Source organism: Chenopodium quinoa, unplaced genomic scaffold, assembly GCF_001683475.1.
Source record: "Chenopodium quinoa cultivar QQ74 unplaced genomic scaffold, ASM168347v1, whole genome shotgun sequence".
Lineage (NCBI taxonomy): Eukaryota > Viridiplantae > Streptophyta > Magnoliopsida > Caryophyllales > Amaranthaceae > Chenopodium > Chenopodium quinoa.
Window position 1 is genome coordinate 1,952,059 of NW_018742881.1, and position 15,146 is coordinate 1,967,204.

A 15,146-nucleotide genomic window follows, 5' to 3' on the forward strand; every position below is an offset into this window, starting at 1 on the left:
CGTTTTCTCAATGAAAATTTTCCCTCCAATTTAATTTGTGATGTCATCAATGATTTTTTTTTTTTTTTATAATTTTATTTTTTTCATACTTATTAATTAGTTGGACTTGGATGATGCCAAATTGTTTTGTTATCAACACTTTATACAAACTGAACAATTAATGTCAATCATTGTTTAACTCCACCTTTTCTTCCTATTTTATTAATCAATATGCATAATCATTTTCTTTCGACTATTTCAATTATTAATTGTAATTTATAAATAATGTGGTTCACATATTATTCTTAACTGTAAATTATTGTAATATTTAATTCCAATCTTTATGTATAATGTAATGCAACAAAACATAAATTTTAAGAACGATTGATTCTAAAACCTAGTATGTAAAATTTAAGAAGTTTGATATTCAAAATGTACTCATTGAGAGCATCAAACGACTTTGTTGATACTTTTGATACTTTTTTGTGATAAATGCACATAAATATTGAACAAAAGCACTAGCATTATGATAAAAACTCAAATATTATTATAAATAAAAGCACATCTATTGGAAAGAATAAAATCATAAAGAGCATAAAGATCATTATGAAAGAACTACACATTTAACAAAAATAAAAGGCATATTTTTACATAATCAAAGCACATTGGATTGTTATTTCACCTAGTTAAATGATGATCTAAATACAACTAAGTAGCAAATTAGTACCTACATGGGCTACACTTATACATCTCGGGGTAGTTTTGATTTTTTTTTTTTCTTGTAAATTGAAGTTAGTGGAACTTTATTTGTAGAATTATAGCAAGATATAGGCAACTATGGAATTGGATGACAGGAAGGGGGTGAGGGATTCTATTAATATTAACCCCAAAGCTTGTAGGCCATTGTGCAAGATAGAAAAACAAACATTAGTGTGTCCTTGCCATTTTTTGATTATGTATCAATTATTAAGGAATGGATGAAATGTCAATAACTAATTACTCCCTCCGTTCCCTTTTTTTTTTACGTTTCCATTTAGGGTGTTCCTTTTTATTCTTTACATTTAGGATCTTTCCTTTTTAAGTCATTGATTTTGGACTAAATTACCCTTACTTTACAACTTAAATAATCAATTGCCCTTCACTTTTGATGTGCAATTGTACTACTTATAATATTTTAATGGGTTTTCAATACTCATTATTACTTTCTCTCTCATCTCTCTTCTACTTTCTTTACCCCACATGTACAATATTCCTTTTTTTTTTAACTATAATTGTACTTTGAATGATTAATTTATGTCAATTCACCTCAATTTTACACAATTTCTTAACAACCGCGCATAATTCCAAATGTAAAGAACAAAAGGGAACGGAGGGAGTAAGATTTAATAATGAAATTTATCCTTAATTATACTTGGTGAAATTATGGTTAACGAAGTAGGTTGTTATAGACAGCTTTTATTAGAGGATGAATTTGAGAAGATGAATGTTGTTGTGTGCTAGATTTTCATTATACTCCATATTTTACACACACGCACGCACACACACACACACACACACACACACACACACACACAAAGTGTGCTAATTGTGTAATTATGTTTATATTTGTTTATATACTATTTTGGATTTATGGGGAACCTGCCATGTACTTTTTGACAAAGAAAGGTTCCTGTTTTAAATGAGTAGATGCTAATCATCTCTAGCCCAAAAAAGCACGATTGAATTGGATATCCAGTATTATGTTTTATGTCTATTTGTATTGCTGTGAGAAGTTTTCTACCTTTTCAGGAATGAGGCACTTCGAGTTGCTTTTATTCACCTAGAGGACAGTACTGGACCTGATGGTACCGCTTTGAAGGAGTATTATTCCAAGCTTGTCAAAGCAGATGTACATGGAAAAGATCAGGTAAAATGCAAACTGTGTTGGATCTAATTTTCATTAATGTCATGAGTAAAGAATGTGCTGTTTAACTGATGACTTAATGTTTGTCTTTTCACTTTTGTTCATCAATTATTCTGTATGTGAGTGATTTATAACATATATCATGATTTGTTTCTCCTCCACCTTTTTCTCTTGCTTCTGCAAATTCATTCAAAGGTTACTAAATGTATTTTATCATGTTCAGGAAATATATTCAATCAAACTTCCTGGAAACCCAAAACTTGGTGAAGGAAAGCCTGAAAATCAGAATCATGCAATTGTTTTTACGCGTGGAGAAGCAATTCAAACTATTGATATGAATCAGGTAATCCGTTATCTCCTTTTGGTATCAATCTCTTTTACCATCTGATGAATAATATCACTGCAGTATATATAAAAGTTAGAGAATCAGATTAATTTAGTGTTTATAGTGAAGGTGCCATTTAAAGTAGCACCAGAAGGCCTGAACTTTGTGGTTGCTGCTTGATTTGGCATGCTTTATTTCTCCTATGTCAACATCAAAAGTATGTTGAATTCAGGTGCATTTTGTTTCCATTAGTATGTCGTGGATTCGGTTGGGCTCTAGTCTATGAAACATTTTTTGTATGACATGAGAGGCTATAGAATTCCTGACACTTGTGTCCATGAGCGAGATGTGTCATTAAATTTTTCTTGAATTTGTCTCAATTATAGTTTTACTAGCTCTTATCTTCAGCGGGACCTTATCTGTACACAGAATATAAAGGAAAGGAAAATTATTAGGTTGTATTCTCATACAACAGAGAATGGAGTAACAAGAAATAAGCTACCTGAACCCCCCCCCCCCCTACATACCCTTGAAATCGTCTCCTTCTTTAATCTAACAGCTTAGTTGTAACTAGCGTTTAAGTCCACATGCAACGCACGGTTTTACCATATTTTATAAAGATTCACATCTGTTTATAAATTAACAATATTTTACAAGTTATTCTCTTTTTTGAATAGTATGATGAAGGTCCATAGTCTTTAAATTTTTTAAATTGTAAATTTTAGGTTGTACCCATATGATATACAATATGAGTATCTTAAAAATAATAGACCTGTTTAATTTTTTGTAAGCATTTGCTAAAAGATGAATTAAATATTTCCTAATATATATATATATATAGATTCATGAAGTGAATTCCTGTAAGTATTAATGGGTGGTATCCCTGTGTAATTCATTTTGAACTCCTTAATTGTGCCTTTTTTTTTCCTGTGTAATTTCTTACGTGTTTTACCAATTCACTTTTTTCTCTACCTTCATCGCAGGATAATTACCTTGAGGAGGCAATGAAAATGAGAAACCTTCTTGCAGAATTTCATGCAAAACATGGTATTCGTCCTCCAACAATTCTTGGTGTAAGGGAGCATGTCTTCACAGGAAGGTTAGACATCTTGTCCCTGCCCGTTTGACACTTTTAATTGTGTAGCTTTTATTACCTATCCTTTATAAAGCGTATGGAAATTTTCTGTGCAGTGTTTCTTCACTTGCTTGGTTTATGTCCAATCAAGAGACCAGCTTTGTGACATTAGGTCAGCGAGTTCTGGCAAAACCTCTCAAGTGAGTTTTTATAGCTTGTTGATTACATTTGATAGTTGTCCCCCCCCCCCATCCTTTTTGAAGGTACCATCCTTGTAGGTGAAATCACGACTAATAAAAATCGAATCGAAATGTGGCAGTATTTCCTCAGCTAATAAAGAAAAAAGGGAAAAAAAAAACAACCATCTTCAGGCAATTATTTGAGTTCGACACAGATTCAGCTTTGACAAAATTCAGTTTTGAAATTGATTAAATTTTTTTCTTTTTTCTTTTCTTTTTTTTGAAAATTAATAAACAATTATTATAGGATTAAATTATGGGTATGTAAATTTCAAATTCTGTATTTTCTACTGTTATGACACACACACAGAGGAATTTGCCTAGAATCTGTATTTACCTCTTATTTTTTCTTTCTAAATATTGCAGAGTGCGTATGCATTATGGACATCCAGATGTGTTTGATCGTATCTTCCACATATCTCGTGGTGGCATTAGTAAGGCTTCACGTGTTATTAACATAAGCGAAGATATTTATGCTGGTATGTATGATTTTTACGCCATTGCTTATTTTCTAGTTATAGTTCATAAATGGAAGATAATGGATAACCCTCCTTTCAATCCTAATAATTTGTTTTTTATTCATAGATGATTCTCCAAAAATTTAATGGTGTGCCTTTTTTGTCCCTTCACATGTGTCAAAAGAACTTATTTATATGTAATTACTTCCTCATTAGCTCTTATGTCATAGTCTGATTATTGTTGTTACAAGAGAGTGCATGTTCCTGATAAATAAGACATTTTTTTTTATCAAACCAATCTTGGAAGAGACATATCAAGGTCCCTCCATGCATATTGCCTTCTTACTCAGCTGACCCCTATATCCAGCTGCGACCAACCAAAATGAAGGGGAATTGCCTTCTATGTTTTTCTGTTTCAGTCGGGTAATCATGGGAACTTTGGGATCTTGTTACTGTGCACCGATGAATTCTAAAAACGCAAACCTAGTAATGATTTGAAAAATATAGAAAACAATTGCTTACTTTTGAGCAAATATAGCATGTCTGTGTAGCATACCTTCTCATTCTTCTTTGCATCTATGGAAGTATCCATAAATTTGTCACATTGTTGAATCTAAATATCTACCACTAATGAAGTTATGGAATTTTATTAAGAGGGCAATAAAATTTTGATCTTAAGAACTGCATTTTCTGTTCAACTGAAACGGTAACTAAATTACAATACTCTAATGATGATGTTGAAAATATATCTTGTTGTAAACAAAACACTATAAATGTTAGGGTTCTGAGTGCGTAGTGGAAGCAAATTAAAGATGAAGAGATTGAAAAGTATATTAATAGGGTATGTATAAAAGCAAGACAAAGTAAAAGGGACACACAATATTTGCGTGTGAAAAATTCTCAATAGAGGCTAAAACCCACCATTGCCGAGCAGAAAAATCCACTATATGAAAATTAGTGAGTATAAATATATAAGTACCCTAAAGTACTAGCCACTAGGGGTGAGTTTTATGAATACTAACTTTCACTATGTATTAGAAATAAACTTACAAAGAAGTAGTACATAAGGGAATAGTGAAATCGTAGTAGAGAATGTGGATTGTATACAAGGAGGCTTGATATGTAGGAAGGCTTGTGTATAGGTATAGCTAGGATATTTTAGAACTCCCTTCATCATTCTTGTAGCCATGATGCTCTAGAATATTCAAAAAGCATATCTTCTTTTTTTGTTGAAATACACAAAGCATATCTTCTTATTACTTACAATTTTAAGAATTTTCTAGAATATTCAAGGAGCTTGCATGATACAAGCTAGTAGAAAAATCTTGTCCTATATCTTCTATTATTTCGTTGGTTATTAATTATTTGGTGGTGAGCTTTGTGGTAATGATGGTGGGTAAGGAAGAGAGGGCAGAAAAGTGGTGGCAGAGCAGAGAGAAGCATTATGAATTTTAATTCCCTTTGGTTATTTCCAAACATCATGTGCAATAAAGGGGGTTTCATTCCTTTCTCCTCCATCCCCTTTCCCCTGCACAAACCAAACTCCCCCTTAGTGTTAGGGTAGATGAGATCAAGACATCACATTATTATTTGACTGAATTCCAAGCCGTGTAATTTCAAAATGATAATTAGATTGTGCAATCTGTATATGGATGAGTAAATAGGGTTCTTTTTATAACTACATTTGTCTCTCATTTTTGTCTACTTTGGAATCTATGGCAAAAAAATAGTGGGCTGGAGGGAAAAGTACATGGGAAATTTGAGTGGTTGGTTACTAGGGTGATATTTGAGAATTACTGATATGTGAATATTATGAGAAAGTGTTGAACAATGACACATTTTATACTGATCTATAATATGTGATTTGTGAGCGATTAGTCAAACAAACCCTGTCATTGGCCCAAACAATTGGACCTACGCTGAATATAAATGGTGCAAGGTGCGACTTTCTTTCAACTTTATTATACTCCTCCAATATGTTAATACTTGCTCCACTTTCCTTTAGCAGTCGTATTACTTGTTCTATTTCCTTTTTTTTTTGGAAACTTATAACAATATCTTATTATATTTCTCCCACTAGTGTTCCCTAATACCATATTTAATATTTTTCATATCCTCTCTTCTCTGCACTTATATCGCTTTTTTTTCATATTTTTTATTCTTCAACCAACCCCATATCCATCATAAAATAATACTTTCTACTATTCCTCGTAAATCCCGTGACCGGAGAATAGAGCAAGTGATAAACTATGGAAGGACTGGTTACCTAAATGGCTGAGTTATTGATATGTTAACCCGACTATCTACTATTTGGGGTTGCTACTGTTTCTAAATTTGCATAGCAAGCTTTGTATCTCTTAGTGAGTTGGTCAATGTTCGGTAGTGTTCTACTGGATGTCAACATTATTTATGAATCAGAATAGAAATTCCTTAGTTTTCTTTAATAGTGTGATAAACAAGAACTTTGCTGTGATTTGAAAATAAGTTCATTGTTGCTTCCAAGGTCGTTAGATTTAGTCCAACAAAGTATAGTCTCATGGGAGATTAGTTTTGTATGTTGTCTGTATTAATGTCTCCCAAGGCCCATAAGGTTCTTTGTTTATTTTATTTAGGAATCTTAATGATTATCTGAAGAACTTTTCTGTATAGTGTTGTCCTTTACCGCTACCGTAAAAGTTGGTAAAGAATATTTTTTTCTTATAATTCTGTGTTGCTCCAAATGTTGCAGGTTTTAACTCTACCTTGCGTCAAGGAAATATCACTCACCATGAGTATATACAGGTTTCGCTGACTACTATCTACTTTTTTAAAAAAAATTATTTTTTTATATATATATTTTTTATCATCTTACTCACCTCCTAAAAGTAAAGGCCTATTCTTTATACTTATTTTTGCTTAATAGGAATTATTTTTACCGAAAAAAAATTATTAACGGATTCTCTATTATATTTGTTCTTTAAAGAAAAAATTAGGTCTTAGTCTTACAATGATGTCCCAACACTCCCCTCCCCCTCCTTCCCTTCCCCCCCCCCCCCCCCACCCACCCAAAAAAAAAAAAAAAAAAAAAAAAAAATCCTTTTGCATGGTCTTGGAATTGGTGGCAAGACTAAGACCTAATTTATTTATTATTGTATAGGTTGGTAAAGGAAGAGATGTTGGGTTGAACCAAATTGCTCTGTTTGAGGGTAAGGTTGCTGGAGGAAATGGAGAGCAGGTCCTCAGTAGAGATGTGTACAGGCTTGGGCAGCTTTTTGACTTCTTCAGAATGCTTTCTTTCTACTTTACTACTGTGGGTTATTATGTGTGCACGATGGTAAGTTTGTCATCTCTTCTCTCTCTCTCTCTGTCCTTTTGTGCTCCATAGAGGTAATGTTACTTTTTTAATCTTTGGTTGGAAGAAATTAATGCGAGAGAAAAGTGGTGGGACCAAGAGTAATGGTTGTGAGAAAAGGTGTGGTCCTCTGTACCCAAAAGTAATGGGGCAAACTGAAAGTGACGGAATAAAATGGAAATTTGGGCAAACAATAATGGAGAGAGGGAGCACCTTTTACCTTAATTTTAATTCAGAAGTTGCTGTTTTTCGTAGTTAATCATTCTTATTGCTGACATCATTGAATTTCTTTTTGATGCAGATGACAGTTCTTACTATATACATTTTCTTATATGGAAGGGTATACTTGGTAAGTTTATCTAGATAGAAGACTTTGTCTTTCCTTGCTTTCTTGAATCGCGTGAATAATTTCATTGCAAGTATTCTGGTTTGGTTGAACTCAAATCAGTTTTAATTGATAATGAACTCCATCCATAATTCTTGGGTTAAATTTCTTTTTTAATTTCTTTTTGGTAGTTGTATCAAAATAGCGTGACTTACAGGTGATTCATTTGATATTCTTTTGATATTTTATTTCACTAGATACAATATATTAGGGAGTTGAATAAAGTTCAGTGCCTTATGTACTACGGTATTCAAATTGAGAGTTGTATTGGAATTATTCTAAGGCAATGCATTTATTCTTTTTCTTCTGGAATTTGAAATCTAAAAAGATATGTAGTTACAGGAACTAAGGAATTTTCTTTATAATTTTTATCTAGATTCACATGTCCCGTTATTTTTCACAAAATTTTTTGCTACAACAGTTTGAAGCACCATCTATTAGATACATTGAAAAATTATTGGACAAGCTTGTTTAAATTGTTGCAATATTCATTGCATAGCTGTTCTAAGTTCATTGGTGTTCTGATGCCAAGCCTTTGTATATACTCAGGCATTCTCTGGACTTGATGAAGGGATCGCAAAAGATGCCAGAATTTTTGGAAGCTCAGCTTTGGATGCAGTTCTAAATGCCCAGTTCTTAGTTCAAATTGGAGTTTTTACTGCTGTACCAATGATAATGGGATTCATACTAGAACTTGGATTACTAAAGGTTTAACTGCCTATTCTCCCTTGAATATTGGTAGCTCAGATGTGCTTTCAGCAAAGTTTCTTAAATGATCTTGATGTTATCCATTTAAAAATTAATTTTCATTGAACTTATCATTTGCCTTACCCAGATTTTCTTTCCAATCATTTTAATTCAATTGATCAGCCATTTTCTATCACTTAAGAAGATTATATGATCACGTGCAGGCTATCTTCAGTTTCATTACTATGCAGCTGCAGTTATGTTCTGTCTTCTTCACATTCTCATTAGGAACAAGGACTCATTACTTTGGTCGCACTATTTTGCATGGAGGTGCCAAAGTATATGCTTCTAACTTAACTTTTGGATATCATGTCTTCATTTAAAAATTATGTGTTTTCTTCTGTTTGCCTGCATTTCTTAAAAAAATTTTAAATGATTATTGTTAACAGTATAGGGCTACTGGTAGGGGATTTGTTGTCCAGCATATCAAATTCGCTGAGAACTACAGGCTTTACTCTAGAAGTCATTTTATTAAGGCGTGAGTATTAGCTTGTAAATTTATGAATAAATAGTGTCGACATAATGTGGACATACATTTTATGAACTATCTTTTAAGTCTTCACTATTTGCTACAGGCTTGAAGTGGCATTGCTGCTCACTATTTACATCGCATATGGCTACACAAAGGGTGGCGCTGTCTCTTTTGTGCTATTGACACTCAGCAGTTGGTTCCTTGTTATCTCCTGGCTCTTTGCCCCTTACATCTTTAATCCCTCGGGCTTCGAGTGGCAAAAGTAAGCTCCATGGAGATGTATTTTCTTCCGACATTTTTTTTCACCATTTAGTTTTACGAATTCATTTTTATCTTCATGTGTTCCCTCGCGCTTCAAGGGGCATATAAGCTCCATTTGTATGTATTTCTAGTCTACTTATATTTTTATCACTATTTTGTTTTACGACTTGTAAAGTTGTAATCCTTTGATTGTTAATTTGCCATCACCACATGACCCTTCACCTGACCCCACATTGTTTTTCTCAAAAGAGATGTAAAAAGGAGAATAAAGGAAAAGAAAAGATAGGCTGACCAAAAATAGTAGGAGACTTTGAATGGAATGAGATATAAAATCCAATTTCTATGTTACTGGAAATTGGGTATAAATTAGAATATGAAATTCTGAACTGCTGATGGACAAGGGAAGTCTGCTTACATCTGGAGCTCCTCTAATTCTACCTCCAGGGGATTCGTACTGGCTGGTGTTTGTTTTTCTTGCTTTTGGTATGGAGTTAGGTGTCCAACTTGTAGGCTGTAAAAAATGATTAATGCAGCTATAGAGACTTTAAAAGGGTGTAAAATAGATTAATCTATTATATGCTTGGCTAATAATTATAAGGCTAAGTTTGTTGGTTGTATATATTATTGCTGGTGACTTAGTTTAACTCAACTTATGGATCCTTAGGGATAGATCAGATCATAACAATAAGCTAATTTTGTTCCAGGTCATCCGTCATCATTAAAGTATGGGGTTTTCTGTGAAGAAACAACTCCCTCTGTCCCACAGTAATCTTCCAAAATTTCCAGTTTTGTCTGTCCCAACTTCAATAATTATTCCCATTTTCTTATTTTAATTGAGACTGAGTAAATGACTTCACCTTTCATCCCTTTGATTTTTAATTCCTTCCTTTCCTCTCCTCCACCAACTCACTCAAAAGTAATATATATCTCCATATATATGGAATAAATTTCACTAACTTAGATTTCCACTCATTATCTACTTACCATGCCTCAGCTCTTGACTCTCTTTAAATTGCGTGCCCAAAAGAAATGGGAAGAAGTATTATGGGACAGTTAACGGGTGGCTGTGATGGGCATGTCTGTCATTGCCGGGTGTAGGCTGCTGATAAAAATGACTGCAAATGATTTTGTATATTCATGCCCATTGATGTTAATAAATTTGATCGAAGCAGTTATAGACTGAAACAACCCATGGAAATTCAATCAATCTTATCAACATGGCATGTGGAATATATTAGTTCAACGACACAGTATTGAACAACTCTGATTCCTTTGCTTCAAATCTTAGTAATTTGTCACCCATCGTTAATTAAGTTTCACTTCTATCATATTGATTAGGACTGTGGAAGATTTGGATGACTGGGCCGGTTGGCTTCTATACAAGGGTGGAGTTGGTATAAAAGGAGAACATAGCTGGGAATCTTGGTGGGATGAAGAACAGGTTTGTTTTACAGTTATATCACACTCGGTTGTAAATGGCATGGTGTAATAATAAGCCATTTTATTCCTTGCTTGTTGGTTTATTCAGCTAATGCAATTATAAGGAAGCTGATGCTTCTCAAATATAAACTTATAACACTCATAGAGGGACCTTCCACTATGGCCAGTCTTGTAATTTTGATTAATTAGTCACTATACTTAATTAACCCTTATTTTACTTATAAAATATTGGGGCATAGTGATTAGTTTTGAACTGGAGTCTCGGTCCCTTCAATATTTTTGACCAAGATCCACCACTTATAAGACTTGTTGGATGTAGCTTAAAGTTTAACGTTATAAAAAATGAAAGCAAAAAACCAAAAACAGGAAACAAAAAAAAGGTGTTTCCACTTTTCTGTTGTCAGTTTTCAAAATTATCATGATTTTAATAAGTTTGTCTAATTTTTGTTTCATTATATGACATATATCATGAGTTTGAAAAACGAAAAACAAAAAACCCTTAGAGATGCCAAACAAACCCTAATTATTAGTTTTTTTTTTTTAGATTTGGTTGGATTTTTTAAGTGCTCTCTGATTACTATAGTTAACACCTATAGGTCAACATGTTCCTGAAAGAAACCATGAGGCTTGCATTAGTGCTTACTGGTGTAATCAGTGAGCTATTACATAACTGATCAAAGAGTCATTGAGTTGTGTCACAATGATGTGTGAATTAAATTTTAAATTAATTTACTCCATAGGTGTGTTGTACGCCAAGAAAGTAATCCCTTCTCGTTCTTATATTTTGAAAAAGCCCTAGGTTTGAGGATTTACTCGTTCTCTAAGGTGATTTACAAAGATCTACTGAAAATTGAGTGCAGATGTTGAACTTTTGACCCATTGTGGTAAAGCTTATGGTTTGCTGAATCCTACAGCAATTTTTTTTTTTTTTATATTTTTTTTTTAAAAAATAAAAACATATTTTTGCGGCATTTATCATTTGTCTCTGGTCTGGTTTTTCCATAGAAAATATATTCATTGTCATTGGCTATAGTGTATAACTTCGATTCAGATTCTCCGAGTATTCTTGTTTATTACCTTGTTTTTCTAACAATTGAGTTGTAAACTTTTTTCTTTATCCGCTTAATTCTCAACATTGCTTATGTCTTTGCAGGTGCATATCCATACTTGGAGGGGTTGTATTCTGGAAACAATTTTGAGCTTAAGGTTTTTCATGTTTCAGTACGGTATTGTGTACAAACTTCATGTTATGAAATCAAACACATCACTGGCGGTTAGTGTCTTAATCTTCATTGTAAATTTTATTTCATATCCACTTTGCTAGTCTGTTTTACTTTGATTTTAGAGTTGTGGTTCAAAGGGTGAGTGTTGTATTATGAAAAAGTGGACCTACGTGCACTGTCTTTGGTTTTTCATGCAGTTCTGTACTGTTTTTTCCTGCCTTCTGAAGAGGGGGTGGGGTGAGGGGGGCATATTTGCGACGGTTATAATATGTGAAGTTATTTGATATTTCTGGTTGAATGTTTTCATTTTATCATTGCTGATCATTGCTTTTTATGTCCAGCTATATGGCTTTTCCTGGATTATTCTAGCAGTCATTGTCATTATCTTCAAGGTATAGTATGCTTCCATATTTAATATTCACATTCTCAAATACCAATTGTCCATTTCACCTTACAAAATCAAATACACTTTCATGGTTCATTGCAGATTTTCAGTTTTAGTCCCAAAAAGTATGCTGGATTCCAGTTATGGATGCGATTTTTCCAGGGAGTCACTGCCTTGGGACTTGTTGCTGCCATTGCCCTTGTTATAATCCTCACTGATCTCACTATTCCAGACTTGTTTGCCTGTGTCCTCGCATTTATTGCAACTGGATGGGGAATTCTTTGTGTAAGTTTATGTTACCCTGTATTAGCACAATTAGTGCTTTTATTATTAGTGTGTTATATATGGGGAAAAAAATGATAATATGAATGAGAGAGAAACAAAGAAAGGAAAGACAGACACACATTGCCTGCTTTCTTGCACACAAATTAAATAAGGAATCAAGAGGTGAATGAAAAATATGAAAACAACTGAAAGAACACATGAACTAAGAGAACTATAAGAGTCCTTTTCTTCCAAAACATTGAGCCCTAGAAAGGTTGCATGTGATTATAAGAATAAGCAAAGTGGGGGAAGCCTCACAATCATATACACTCACAAACATAGAAGGAAAAATAAAGGGGGAAACTTGATTGAAATTTGAAAGAGAAAAGAAATTGGGATGTCTATATAAAATTACTAGGAATTGAAACTGGGAGTGAATCCATCATTGGAGTTGTAGGATTGAAGGTATCTTGCCATACTCTAATTTCCTAGGATTATATTTAAAATGAAGTTGGATCAATTTATACATTGAATTCCTGATACTGGTAAGACATGATACTTACTCCGTGTTTTAATCAGTGTTACACTTACCAAATCCAGCCGTGTTTAAATAAGTATTACACCACCTTTTTTGGCAAAAAGCTACTTTAAAATATTATCTCTCTCATCTCATGATCCCCACCCAAATCCACTACTACTTTTTTTAATTTTTTCCTTTCACGTTCATTAGTTTTCAATAAACTATCCCCACAATCTTTCTTTTACAATTTTTTAATACTCCAACTATCTCACTTACCTCTTATTTTATTTAAGTCAATTAAATTGCATAAAATATGTGCCGGTCAAACTGTAACACTTATTATAACACGGAGGGAGTAGTAGTGTGTTTTTTTTAAAAAAAAAAAAAGTAAATTAATACTTTGTAATTGCTATGTACTTATGCGCAAAATAAATAATTCTGAATATTATGAAGGGTTAAGTGTTAATTGAAAAAATAAAGATGTTTTAAGGCCTCAACTGAAAATAAAATTATGATAGGCATTTTACTGATTGCCAAGTACAACCATAAATTGGTGATAATACAAATAGTTCTCAGTGCACATGACAGGGTTGGATCATCCTGCTATAAACTTGAATGGCATCTTGGTTTGTTTGTATCATGTACTAATGACTAGGGCTGTACACAGTTTGGTCTGGACCGTAACCAAACCAGACCAAACCGCATTTTAGCGGTTTGGTTTGGTTTACGGTTTAGAATAATACGGTTTGGTTTCGATTTTTTGGGAAGTACGGTTTGCGGTTTGGTTTGGTTTTTCAAAAATTATAAACCAAACCGTAAACCAGTAAACCGCATTTTAATATTTATATAATTTCTAAATAAATTAAAATAGTTATTATATATTATTAAAAAAAAAATGAAAAAAATAAAAAATTATTAGAAGACTATACGGTCAGTATACTACTATACTCTATACTCATTCTCAAATAGTTATTATATATTATGTATTATTTTTATTATGTGTTATTGTGTTAGCACTTAGCACTTGATTAGTTGGTTGTTATTTTGATTAAAACTTTGTAGTATAATTTAATCCCTTTGGCCTAATTATTTGAACTTTATTATAAATTTATTAATATTAGACAATTTTTAGGAAAAAATGTCGTCTCATCATAAACCGCAAACCAAACCGCATTATTACGGTTTGGTTTCAATACTAATATGGTTTGGTTTGGTTTGGAAAATTGACCAAACCGTATTTTGCGATTTGGTTTGGTTTAGACTCAAACCGCACCAAACCAGACCATGTTCACCCCTACTAATGACCAATGCTGAAATGCACTTTATGTGTGGAAACTGAAAATTGCATTACATAGTTCTGGTTATTTTAAGACCACTATTTTTTGTCTTACTTTTAGTATGACCCCTTCATCTGTCACTGGTTTACCTTTTAATATAATCCTTTTTCGTTTTTGTTTTAGCTTGCAATTACTTGGAAGAAGCTGGTGAGAAGCATAGGTTTGTGGGATTCCATCCGGGAGTTTGCTAGAATGTACGATGCTGGGATGGGTATGATGATCTTTGCCCCTATTGCAGTTCTTTCTTGGTTCCCGTTTGTCTCAACCTTTCAGTCTCGGCTTCTCTTCAACCAAGCCTTTAGTCGAGGCCTCGAGATCTCAAAGATTCTTGCTGGTAACAAAGCCAATGTTCAGATGTGAGGAATGAGAATATATCAAAGTCTGCTGGAGCCTGGAAACATTAGCAATTACTATGTGGATAAGCTGTTAGATCAAATTCCTCATTGAGAGCTGATCAAGTTTTCAGACATAGTGAAAGCGTCATGGTTATGGCTCCTGATGATTTAGCTTAGCATTCTTGTACCAAGTTTGAACTCTAGCTTTTATCACTCATTATTTCATTTTTATTTTTATTTTGGTTGGGGATGGGGATGGGGATTTGATTTTGTATATGCCCAAAGCTACAGATATATCAATGAGAAGCAGTGACTTTTTTGTGGTCTTGTTTGATCCTCTTAACTATCTACTGATGTGCTGACCAGACTGCGCCAGAAATCGTTTCACCTTAATGGAATCCTGGAATGTCGCTTGGAAATGCTTCATTTCATTCTTTGAGATATTTCCAAGTTCTAATGAATCTTGA

The 15,146-nt window shown here is 33.2% G+C and overlaps 1 protein-coding gene across 1 annotated transcript in view; it reads left to right on the forward strand.

The window, feature by feature from the left end:
- LOC110726825 (callose synthase 10-like) overlaps window positions 1-15,022 on the forward strand; it is a 52,658-nt gene extending 37,636 nt beyond the window's left edge. The window contains exons 35-51 of the mRNA XM_021906348.1: window positions 1,768-1,885; window positions 2,106-2,225; window positions 3,191-3,306; window positions 3,399-3,482; window positions 3,888-4,000; window positions 6,708-6,760; window positions 7,116-7,292; window positions 7,612-7,659; window positions 8,245-8,403; window positions 8,607-8,720; window positions 8,832-8,920; window positions 9,018-9,176; window positions 10,514-10,616; window positions 11,769-11,888; window positions 12,180-12,230; window positions 12,326-12,508; window positions 14,468-15,022. Coding sequence (XP_021762040.1) covers window positions 1,768-1,885; window positions 2,106-2,225; window positions 3,191-3,306; window positions 3,399-3,482; window positions 3,888-4,000; window positions 6,708-6,760; window positions 7,116-7,292; window positions 7,612-7,659; window positions 8,245-8,403; window positions 8,607-8,720; window positions 8,832-8,920; window positions 9,018-9,176; window positions 10,514-10,616; window positions 11,769-11,888; window positions 12,180-12,230; window positions 12,326-12,508; window positions 14,468-14,704 — 2,044 coding nt within the window. The 3' untranslated portion in view covers window positions 14,705-15,022. The remainder of the gene's footprint in view (window positions 1-1,767; window positions 1,886-2,105; window positions 2,226-3,190; window positions 3,307-3,398; window positions 3,483-3,887; window positions 4,001-6,707; window positions 6,761-7,115; window positions 7,293-7,611; window positions 7,660-8,244; window positions 8,404-8,606; window positions 8,721-8,831; window positions 8,921-9,017; window positions 9,177-10,513; window positions 10,617-11,768; window positions 11,889-12,179; window positions 12,231-12,325; window positions 12,509-14,467) is intronic.
- Window positions 15,023-15,146: the final 124 nt, after the last annotated feature.